At 36.8% G+C, this 12,370-nt stretch overlaps 1 protein-coding gene across 1 annotated transcript; it reads right to left on the bottom strand.

The window, feature by feature from the left end:
- Window positions 1-850: 850 nt before the first annotated feature.
- LOC124638144 lies at window positions 851-12,114 on the bottom strand. Its single transcript, XM_047175024.1, has 7 exons — window positions 11,754-12,114; window positions 5,633-5,908; window positions 5,064-5,405; window positions 4,533-4,870; window positions 1,765-4,455; window positions 1,559-1,673; window positions 851-1,477 (listed from the first exon to the last, which is right to left on the bottom strand). The coding sequence occupies exons 1-7, from the start codon at window positions 12,036-12,038 to the stop codon at window positions 923-925; spliced, it is 4,602 nt and encodes a 1,533-aa protein (XP_047030980.1). The 5' UTR covers window positions 12,039-12,114; the 3' UTR covers window positions 851-922.
- Between the last annotated feature and the right edge of the window lie 256 nt (window positions 12,115-12,370).

Here is a 12,370-nt window from a genome sequence, read left to right as displayed (position 1 = left end):
TGTAAACAAACAATCTTTTCTGCAAAATTAGTCATTATAATCATTCAAAATAAATGTAGGTAGCAAAAACTTAATATTTTGTACTATTTTTGTTTCTTTACGTTCCTATTACAAGTAAATGTTGAGCTTGAGTGTTACACAATATAGAAACGCCATCTACCGAGCAATAGTTGAATTTCTGTTACGGCGGAATGAGTGACCAAATTACTCAATGAATCGTAGGCGGAATGTAGCCCACACAAAACAAGGCTGAGATCCGAATTTCTGCGATGCAATTTTGGGCGGGTAAGGTGATCTTCACACTGCCCCGCATCACGCTGCATATTGCGTGTCGACGCACCTACGCGCGTTCCTGCGGGAGTCCAGATCTGCATCATCGTGCGGGTTTTTTGCGCACTCACGCGCGTAGGTGCGTTTAGTAGATTCACGTATGGCAGCTTTCATCGAGATCCATTTTCAAATATACACGTCACGCCCATTCAAAATCACGCGCGGCAATGCGGGATTCGGTGTGCCATACCTTGCGTCTCGCCCCGCACCTACGCGCGGGTGTGCATGTTTCTCCGCGTGTATGCGCGAGATCCGCATGAACGCGCGCGGATGCATTTTCAGTGTGTTGGACTGTGCGTGTTTTCCATACAAACGGAGACACTTACAAGCAACGGAAGAAAACGCATCCACGCGCTACGATGCATCATGCGGGGCAGTGTGAGAATCGCCTAATTGTCGAAGTACAATCAGCAAAAGCTATTATAGCTTAGCATTGGCCAACACTGATGTTCTCTTATGAGCTCTATGTATATTGGGTTCTCCGAGTTCAGATTAGAATTGTGTAAATAAAAACACGATCTTAAGGTACATGGGTCTTTTTATTAATCTTTATAATATAACAACAGAACAGTTTACTATAAAAAAAAAACAATTAACACTTAAATAACTTATCCATTAACGAATCATCTGACTGTGAATCTAAAATCTTTTTCTTAACATAACAGAATATTGTTAGGGAGTTTTTCAGGGGATGCGCTAGAATCTTTTCGGGTACAACGTAAGGATTAAATTCAGTTATTTCTTGTTCACAATCTTCATCTGAAAACAAATCTACTTCTGGGCCCTTAACAGAACAGAGGCTGATACACTCATATTTTTCGAGAAACATACAAATATCTTGGACAGCTCTGTATGTTAAAAATTCACACTTTTCTGATAAATATACAATAGATGATCCTGGCTTTTCGAATATTAAATTCATGACAACACCACACCATTTGAAGAATATTTCAAGTTTTATTTTGCCATTTAAAGTGAGCCATGGAGTGACTACTATGTATTTGTCCCCTATTTTAACCGTCCAAGGCTTTATGTGCTTGGTAAGAACGATATTATTTTCGTAGAAGCCAACGCGTTTGGCGACTTTCTTCATTTCAAGTTCTTGTAATTTTTTGATCAGTATTGCGTCGTCAAAGCCGGTAATATTCTGTAACAAAAAATGCTTTACAATGAGTACCTAACTAAAAATTATGGTGAAACTTCGGCGGAAGCTAGTTTTAAATAATACCTGGAGCTCCGCAAATGTTGCTCCGTTTTCAGCTTTCTCATTCAAATGTTGCACTATAGGATCTTCACCATCTAGTTTAGATTTTGTGATTTCTTTACCATCTATCGAAGTGTAACTGAAAAATAAAATTTTATGTTGTTATATACCCGACGTAAGTATACGAATCATAAAAGTTCCCGATAAATATTATTTGGAATATTAATTACCTTGACAAGAATTTAACACCATTATCGGTATCCAAATGTTTGTACAAATCAGAAATACTGATTGAACCAGATTTATTTTTCAACCTCAATGTTCCCGTTTTCAATTTGTATTTAGTGTCTATGGTTAAAACGCTGATCTCTTCTTGCATAATTGGTGCACCAGGCGGGGCCGTGATAACAGGCACCGTGGTAGACACGATGTCTAAGACATCATATGCATGCATTTCACAATACACAGTGTTCATTTCAGCAGAACCTTTAACATCATTTTCAGACTGTTCTGCATCTAAAATTGTATAAACATTGTCAACATAATCAGAGTTCAAACGGTTACTCCATTTGCGTTGGTACAGTGCAGATATTTTGTACGACGAATGACATATGTCTTCTAAATCTTGTTTATGCATCTGGTTGTTAAATATCTTCTCTTTAGCTGCTATGGCGCCGCATTTTCTAAGCTGGTCCACAGCAGCTCTCAAGGACTTTTCGGGATACTTTTTGAAAGTGTTGTATATTTTTTTGCCCATTTCTGTACTGATATCAGAATCGAAAGTCTGCATTATCGTGAGTACGATTGTTTCTTTCAATACGATATTTTCAGGTATCCTAAACATGTTACACAGTTTACTTTCCATGGATGTTATTATTGTGAAATGTTTGTGGAAATCTTCTAGGTCCAAGGCGACACAGGGAACCTGTCGGAAATACGATTTAGATCGCATCACTTCAGATATTAACCACACCAGCTCCATCATGGGAATGCGAGCTTTGTTGATAAATTTCGACATATTCGTCGAGTATTGAATCTTCAGCTTCTTCAGGAGTCCCTCATATTTTTGGATCAGATTTGGTCTCCTCCTCAGTTCGTTAATGATGCACTGCTTTTCATGAATCAATGAACAGTCTGATTCCAGTGCTAAGGCTCGCCTGTGGCACACGACTTTCGTTTTTTTAGGGTCCGTGATTGAAAGGATATCTTTGGCAGCAATGTTTCTAACTATGACACTGCCGGGTTGTGAGTTAGGACTCATTATCGCAATGGCAGCTTTGCACATAGTTATGATCATATCGTCCTGTTTGGACCACCGTATTGTGCCATCGTTTCTTCTACGAGATAGTTTTTCAATCCTAAATCTCTCTACTGGCGCTTTTGGAGGTGGTTTCGGTTTAGGTTTCTTACTTATTTTTAGTTTGGGCAATTTGACTGTTATTTTATTCTTTTGCGAAGTGTGACTTTGTGCAGGCCTCATGTAGTAGGTTTGCCAAAGTCGTGGTATTTCCATGTAGAAGCACGAGTCAAAGCCACATGGTCCATTGCCGTCGCCATACCGAGCTCCAGTGTCGTGTATTTGGACTTCTTCCTCCAACCTCTGTGGCGGCTTTAGCTGTTTTCTGCCTCTTTTAGCTACCTCTATGACAGTGTTTATGCTGATTTGATACACATCGCTCCAATACTTAGTCACATCTTCAAATGTATCAAAATAATACGATTTTTCTGTAACTTCTTCTTCAGTGGTTCTGGGCCATATGCCGGTAGTGTCTAATATTGTCGCCCGACGATTTACGAAAAATAAGAAACTTGTGTATGTTTCCACGCCGGTGCTGTTGTTTGATTGTGCTGGCTGCTTCACTAACTGTATGAGCCCAAGCATGGCTAACACTTTTAGATTCAACCTCAACGCATTTTGAAGAGTGTTAGACCCCAATAGTGTCCCATAAATATGTTTTGGAACGTCTTTGAGTTTCATTTGGAGGTGGCTTTCCTTTATCAATTGATTGATTTCCGTCTTGCCCATAGTACCCAAATTGTTTATAACGAATTCTATCGTTACTTCTTGAATAAAATCAACTATGCTAACAAAGCCACGTGACAAAGTATGTGATTCCGGAGGCACATATTCGAAATAAGCGAATTTCGTAAGAAACTCGTGCAGTTTTTGTATTTTCATATAGCGTGGATACGAAAATTGTGCAAGACATGGGACTCCCCCTTCTGAATTATCTTTTTTGATGTTCATTTTTTTAGTCGCGACGGCTCTCATGCATATCTCTTTGTATTTCGCTTTCATTAAAGGATCTGTTGGCTTTACATGCGGAGCGCAAATTAACACTGAATATTTTTGTACGCCAGGCCATTTCATTTTATAAATTTTGATATGCCCATCTGTGACCAACTTCTGTATAAATGATTTCAGTGCTTTCGAGTCCATGGGCGGTTCATTTATTTCTTTGGCAACTAAATTGCTTAGTGTGATATACCCACAAACAAATTGTCTATCTTTCAGCACTTTGAAAATACCATTAGCAAATGTCAACTGTCTCAGTGTGGGGTTTTTCTTGAATGTTCCTAGCGTCTTTGCGCTCTGAAAGCCTTCAAGGACTTTAACTTCGGTAATTATATGTTCTGCATTTACATCAACGTCCATATCTGTATTTGTCTCATCAGAATTATCTTTATTTTGGTTTGGTTGGTTTGATTGGTTGTTAATCTCGGTATCAGGTACTTTTTCTTTTTCAAGTTTTATTCTCTTAAGAGGTATGTCATCATCTTCTGATGTTGCTGGCACTTGTGGAACCTCTTCCTGTGTTGGTTCATCATTACTTTTATTTTTTTGTAAGTATTCTAGGAATTTCTTCTTTTCTTCTGCATATTTGACATCCATCTCTCCAGTCGCAGCTATGGCAATATACCTGGAACACAAGATATTATTTTAGTTTTTTAATGTAATTTATAATTCTTGCAATGATTTTTAAATATAATTATTTACCTAGCAGTCCTTTGTTTTCCTTTATCCTCTAAGTACTCCCTAACAATATTGCGTTGCTTGAAGATTTTGCAAATGCTTCTACTGGTATAAAACTCAATACCCAATAATTGGGCGAGTTGGAGCTGCGTCAGGCCTTCAAGCCCTGCATCTAGGACCCGTTCATAGGCCTGTCTCATGAGGCTCACACCAACTTTGTATTGGCACTTAAGCGGAGGTTCCTGTGAGTCCTCATCAGATTCGGAAGATTCGTCACTTTTAGACGATAGGAAGATGAACTTTCGTTTCAGATTACCCTTCGTTTTCTTTCCTTTCTCCTCTGCTATGACAGTTCTCTCTTCCTGAAATTAATTTCATTTATGTAAGCCATATTTAGTTTTCATATTTCAAGTTTAATAAATCACTTCATTTTATTCTAAATGTTTTGAATATCCAAGACTTTAATTGGAGATTGAAATTGATGAATTGATTTTTTTCCAATTCACATAAGGTTCAGTGTGCAAAAATATCTATGTAAGTAAAACAGGAACTTACAAAATTGAAGATGTTCACAGTTTTCTGCAATCTCCTATTCTGTTTCTGTGTGATCAGTCCTTTTTTCAAGATAACTTCAATTTTCTCACTGTAATCTGGTTTTTTCATCAAATATTCTATGACATCGTGTAGGACACCCTGTTTGGGCATTGTGAGAACAGTTGGTTGGTTGAACCTCTTTAATCGGACCAGTAAAACTTTAGTTCCTCTTCCCGCTATAACCATTGTGATAGTTCGAGACCCAATTAAGTCTAAGCCGTGTAAATACTTCCGGATATAGAACAGAGCTTTTGGGTCTTTGGTTATTTTATTGAGGTTTGTAAGACCTACTGTTGATTGGCCCTAAAATGTGTACATAATAAAATAAAAATTGTGAAGGAATATTACAATATGGTAACTATTTTCTGTAATAAAAACTTTAACATAATACCAAAAAAGTAACTATCAATTGACTAGGAAGGTAAGTACAGTTTAACATTTTTAGTGAATTATATTTAATGTTGGTTGTAGTTGTAAATGATAGGCATCTATATGTATAGTTTGACAATTAGTATTTGTGCAATACTTACATTACTTCTAGACTTTCCTATCAACTCAAGCATACAGTAATGAACACTCGTCATCTGAGCTAAATAAGATATTGGCATATGTGGGGCCAAGGCTCGCCACCTGTGCTCCTTGTTAGCAACCAGAGCTAACGTGTCTCCATATTCTGATATAATAGCAGCATACGGTTTACTTTTCAACACTTCGGTAGGAATTAACTTTCTTGTCTCATAATATTTTGAGGAGCCAAATTCTCCTTCAATCGGTTTGAATTCATAAGGGCCGTCGAGATAGCAGTCCTGAAATTTATTTCAAATGTACATAGAAGTTGTCTTTGTTTGAGTAGGTATTTAAGAAGCTGTAATGTTGATAGAAATGTTTACTCAAAAAACTATTTAACAAATAGACTACTGCTTCAATTTATTGAAAAAGATATAATTGTTAATTTTAGCTGTATTTTGATTATAAATATAAAATTATGTTATTTTTAAATAAACCAACTTTTAAGGATTTTATCACGATTATATTAATATTATTTAATCCCAGCATTTTGGATCCTTTACAGCAGCGGTTCCCAAATGGGGTTCCGCGGAACCCTGAGGTTCCATGACAGGCCCTCAGGGGTTACGTGAAAAATCAAAATTTCCATATGGTTAATCGTTTCACTTTTGATAATACTAAATTATTATTCATTTTCAATTAAATTGTTTTAAATATTGCATTCCAAAATTCCATTTAGGCACCATGTAGGTGGGTACCACTCAGGAGTGTAAGTCTCGTACTTTCACGACAAGTGGCGGGGGAAGGCCACGGCAGCAGATAATTTAATTCCGTTTTTTACAAATTGTAGCGTTTACAGCATCCATGGTCATGGGCAGAGTCTGCCGTGGATGTAAAAGTAGTATTTAAATGTGTGACATTCGCGTAAGTGTCAGAAATCATAATGTTATTTTTAATTTATTTATTTATCACAAATACAGCTCTCATTACAGGTACATACAATATTGTCACTGCCTTAGTAACATATCAATATAACAGCTATATTGATAGCAAATAATATACAAATTGACCCGGGTTCTACTACGGTAACCTCTTCTTTTAATAATATTAGTAGTTCTACTAATACAACTATTGATACACCTGATAGTTTAAACTACATGGTGCGACAAAGGGTGGGCCACATCAACTGAATGTTGTACATCAAAACATTCAGGGCCTTTCCGGCAAATATTTAGAATTAAGTCTATTCATTGAACATTATATGGTACAAGTTATGTGCATAACTGAGCACTGGCACAGAAATAGTGAAATAATATTCCTTAATAACAGTAATTATACAGTACAAAGTTCATTCGTTAGAAAGGAAGCCATCCATGGTGGCTCTCTTATAATTGTAACTAATAATTTAAAATGTAAGGAACGTTCAGATATAGTAAAATTATCAGTCGAGCGCAATGTAGAATTATCATGTGTTGAACTGGAACAGTTTGTTATAATTTGTGTATACAGGCCTCCTTCAGGTGATTTTAACACTTTTGAATCAGTAATGGAAAATTCTCTCTCTAAACTTAATTCCACTAGTAAATCACTTTTAGTTTGCGGTGACTTCAATGTTAATATTTTAGAATCATCTTCTTTAACTACAAGGTTGCTAAACTTATTTAAATCATTTAACTTAGTAAATTTATTTCTAGAACCAACTCGAATTACGGCAACCTCGTCAACCTGTTTAGATAATATATTTACTAATTGTAGCGCCACAGAGACTCTGATTACCAATGGCCTAACTTCCGATCATTGTGGTCAACTGGCGCGGTTTCCTGATAAAAAGAATAAAATCAAGCGGGAAATAACATGTCGGCCCTTAACAACCAGTCGTTTTAATAGTTTTAAAAATAATATTAACGCGAAACTAGACAGTGAAATATTAAATAAAAACAATCCCCATTTAATGTACGGAGCACTATTTGATATAATAAAATACGAATTTAATTCTAGTTTTAAAACCAAAACGCTCGTACTAAAAGAAACGGCTAACTTCAATGAGTGGGCTACCCCCGGCATTTACAAGAGTAGAGCTAAGCTGTATGAGTTGTATGAAATGAAAAATTATAATTTTGATGAAAATTTTATTAGATTTGTTAGGAATTATTCTAAATTGTTTAAAAAAGTTTGTCATGCGGCAAAATCAATGTATTTCAGTAATAAAATTAAGAATAGTAAGAGTATAATAAAAGCGACGTGGAATATTATAAATAGCGAGACCGGGAAAATCAAACAGCGTGATAATCAGTATAAAATCATTAATGAGAATCAAGTTTATGAGAAAGATTCTGATGTAGCTCGCGAATTTAACACATTCTTCTCTAATATTCCAATCAAGACCACTAGCGGCTTAGACTCCTCTGCCACCAACGCCGAAAAACTTTTACGTAGTAGTGTTAGTCAATGTGAAGCCACATTTACCTTTAGTTATATTTCACCTTATGACATAGTAAGAACCTTCAAGTCATTAAATTCAAAAAAGACAGGTGATTTATGGGGTATCTCTGTTAAAGTCTTAAACTGTATTATTGACGATATTGCGCCCTATTTAGCTCGTATATTTAATGAGTGCATTGACTCAGGTACCTTTCCTGAACTTATGAAATACAGTAAAGTTATACCTCTCTTTAAATCCGGGAGCAAGAACGATCTAGGTAACTTTAGACCGATCTCAATTCTGCCCGCGTTGAGCAAAATTTTTGAAAAGCTAATTCTAAATCAACTCCTCCGGCATTTTAATTCATACAATATTTTACATGCGGAACAATACGGTTTTACAAAGGGTCGCTCCACAACGGATGCCGGAGTTGCTCTACTGAAACATATATTCAGTGCGTGGGAGAAGTCACAGAATGCTATCGGGGTGTTCTGTGATCTTTCCAAGGCGTTCGACTGCGTCCAACATGAAACGCTTACCCAGAAGCTAAAGTACTATGGTATTAGAGACAGCGCACTTAGTGTTATTAGCTCATATTTAAGCGGTAGAATGCAATGTGTTGACGTTAATGGTGTCAAATCTTCCAATCTACCCGTTCGTTTGGGCGTACCGCAAGGGTCGATTTTAGGTCCATTTTGTTTCTTGTATACATTAATGACTTGCCATATTATTTAAAATCATTGTGTGATGTAGTATTGTTTGCTGATGACACGTCTCTAATTTTTAAAGTTGATAGGAATAGAGTAGATTTTGATGACGTGAATTCTTGTCTTTCACTAGTAACGCAATGGTTTACAGCCAATAATTTAGTTTTGAATACGAAGAAAACAAAATGTATTAAATTTGCTTTGCCCAATGTAAAAAATCTCGGTCCCGGTGTAATTTTGAACAATGAGGAACTTGAAACGGTACATGCTACGACTTTTCTAGGGATAACAGTAGACTCCAAAATTCAATGGGGTGAGCATATAACTGGCATCACGGGTAAATTAAGCTCTGCTGCGTACGCTGTCAGGAAAGTAAGAGCTCTCACCGATGTAGCCACGGCGCGTTTAGTGTACTTTAGCTATTTTCACTGCATCATGTCCTACGGAATTCTTATGTGGGGCAATGCTGCCGATATCGAGAATGTTTTCGTACTACAGAAGCGCGCTGTCCGTGCTATATACAAACTTGGTGCTAGAGTCTCCCTTAGGGAAAGGTTTAAGGATATTGGTATTCTGACTGTGGCGTCTCAATACATTTATGCCAATATAATATACGTAAGGCAAAACCTAGATTCATATACACACATCAAAAGTGTCTAGGGATCAACATATATTTTTGCAATAACTTTTCTCCTGATTGATATTAATTAAAATTTTCTTTAAGGATTCATCAAATAAAGTGTTTTCGTTTGTCACAGTAACGATAAACCAAGTCACCTTTGCACTAATAAAGAAATTTGCCATTTTCCTAATAAAGGGATTTTTGACATTTGAAACACTAACACAAAAGTTCGAAAAAAAAGACTGAAATAACAGTTTTCTTTAAAAGTTTATTGGGTAACTTAAACAATTAATAATCCGTGTTTCTACCGCGAACACTAACAACACAAGAACATCGGTTTGGCATACTCAAAATGAGTTCATCCAAATCACGATGTGGAATGGCCGCCCATGTTCGTTGCAACAACAAAAAAAGGTCTTCTTGCGACTGGATACCCTCCATATTCGGCAGAGCTCTTCTCTGTAGCATATCCCATGCATGCTCAATCGGGTTCAAGTCTGGCGACTGAGCAGGCCAGGGCAGGACATTGATGTTAGCTGCCGCGAGAGTCTGTCTTACAACTCTTGCGGTGTGCGGTCGTGCATTATCATGCATTAACTGAAATAAGGGACCGATTTGCACTTGTAGAGGAACGATGACGTCTGATACAATCGTCTCAGCATAAATTTGAGCGTTGAGGTTGCTTCTGATCCAAATCAACTCAGTTCTTCCGCCGATCCAAATACCCGCCCATACCATGATGGTTCCACCACTATAAGGATGGACTTCCTGGCAGGATTTTAATCGCTGTTGGCGTCCAGGGGTTCTCCAGTGTCGTATACGTCTTGTATCCGGTCTCATACCAAAACGAGACTCATCAGAAAAGCACACGAAACGCCATTGTTCTTCTGCCCAATTTCTGTGTTCAAGAGCCCATTGATATCGAATCCTACGATTGTGCATTGCTATAGGTGGTACCCGTAGCGGTCTTCGGGAATGAAGGTTCACTTCATGCAAGCGGTTTCTGACTGTTTGGTCGCTAATTAAGTTCCCTGAAGAGTGATGAAGCCTCACGGCTAACATCATGGCGGTTATTGTTGGAGCTCTTCGAGTTAAGATTTGAATGTATCGGTCTTGTCTCCGTGTGGTGCAGCGATACCGTCCTCCATGGCGCTCAGCTACGGTACCAGTGCTTCGGTAACGTGTCCAAAGTCGACTGATAACACTCTGACTTGTATTCAGAGCTAAAGCCACAGTACGTTGCCGGGAACCAGCTTCTATCATTCCCACGGCTCTGAGCATTTCTTCCCTGCTTAAATGACGTCGCCGCTCCATAATAACGTTGGTTTTAATCAGTAGTAGGGAAACAGTAGCACTAATAATGTCTTCAATGCGTTGTATGTGTTTATAGGGAAAATATTGACAGCTGATTTTCATCTTTTACTCGAATTTGATTCACAGTTCCTGATTCAAATTATGAAATGCACCAAAAAGGATCCATATAAATTTATAAAATCATAAATTTATTACAAAGCCACATCTCAATCTCAAGAAATCCGCATAAAAATGCTTGATCCCTAGACACTTTTGATGTGTGTAGTAAAAACAGCGACGTACATCATTTTAATACTAGAAATAAACACAAGTTAACCGCACCTAATTATCGTTTACATAAGGTACACGGTTCATTTGTGGGGCTTTGTGTACGCATTTATAACAGAATTCCGGTTCATCTGTTGGAACTAACGGACAGTTCTTTTAAAAATAAAATTAAAGAAATTCTTGTTAAAAAGGCATATTATAATGTTAATGATTATATCACAGATAAACGCAGATGGCAGCTCTGAAGTGGAACAAAAGTGCTTTATTTTATTTTGTATTATTCGGTGTTTTAAATTAATAATAAATAAAATTGAATTGTATAACTGTAAAATAAATTAATAATAATTAAATTGTAATAGACAGCTGTGTTGCTGGGAAGTTTGTTCTTCACCGCTTCTTCTTTCCAGCCATAACACTAGGAAGTGGTGAAAGGGGGGCGTTTTGGGGGTGCTGTCATTCTTGTAAAATTTTGACGTTAAAAAGTGCTAATCGTATTAGCCTATTTTAATAAATGATTTTGACTTTGACTTTGACTTTGACTTTGAACAGCGATCTCTCCTACATTAGCTTAAATAAATAAAAAAAAACCTTAAAGAAAATCCTATTCTTAAAGAAAAATCTCAAACAAAAACCAGATAAGCCTCCTCGACTGGGAATTAAAAAAAAAAATTTACTTAATGCATTATGGGGTACACAAGTTTGCAGTTTCTATTCAAACTGGTTTGAAAGAAAAACTTATTGGGTACCACTGGTTTACAGTTTGTGAATCCTATCTTTTCTATAGGGTAATAATTATTATAAATACTACTCACAGGCTCTTTCAGGTGACCAGAATTCTCATCAACAATTTCATATCTATCAAGTAATTGGACATGTGGCAGGGGTTCTGGTAATTCGTAGACAGAAACTTTACCACAATTCACAATATATGTCCAATATCGGGCCCTCATTTTGTCGGTAATTTCTGCAGACAAACATTTTCGTAATCGCCTCCATAAAAGATCCACTGAAATCCCCTCAAGGCCTTCTAATGCAATTTCATCAATGAGTATTTGTTTATAATTAACCGCAAATTGGTTTAATATGTTAGTCTCCATTTTAACAAGTATTTTTATAAAATTTTCAAAACGAAAATAAAAACATTTTTCACGATATCAGCTCACTCACATGTGTGAATAACGTCACATACGTCACTGTCAGTGAAACGTCTAAAAATGCTAAAGATGTCCATAATTCAACTTTAGTAACCTGGAATGCATTCGATCTTTTTTTTTATTACATGGAACAATGTCTTTTAAGTAGAAAATAAAACGAACCTTTTCGGAGGTCACTCAGAGGCGTACTTTTTTCTTTGCCGCATCAAGCGTTAATTGCTGGACCAATTTTGATGAAACTTTGTGGACTTAAATGAAAACCTGGAAATTATCAT

Source organism: Helicoverpa zea, chromosome 17 (assembly GCF_022581195.2).
Source record: "Helicoverpa zea isolate HzStark_Cry1AcR chromosome 17, ilHelZeax1.1, whole genome shotgun sequence".
Classification (NCBI taxonomy): domain Eukaryota; kingdom Metazoa; phylum Arthropoda; class Insecta; order Lepidoptera; family Noctuidae; genus Helicoverpa; species Helicoverpa zea.
Note: the sequence above shows the minus strand (reverse complement) of the source record. Positions and strands in the feature narration are given on the sequence as shown.

What these genes read in the sequence shown, in the direction of transcription:
- LOC124638144 (XM_047175024.1), bottom strand. Translation starts at nt 12,038, where the DNA reads ATGGAGACTAACATATTAAACCAATTTGCGGTTAATTATAAACAAATA. An exon ending in GGTGTTAAATTCTTGTCAAG is followed by an intron (nt 1,674 to 1,764) that starts GTAATTAATATT and finishes TTTATTTTTCAG; the next exon opens with TTACACTTCGATAGATGGTA. An exon ending in CAACATTTGCGGAGCTCCAG is followed by an intron (nt 1,478 to 1,558) that starts GTATTATTTAAA and finishes TTTTTGTTACAG; the next exon opens with AATATTACCGGCTTTGACGA.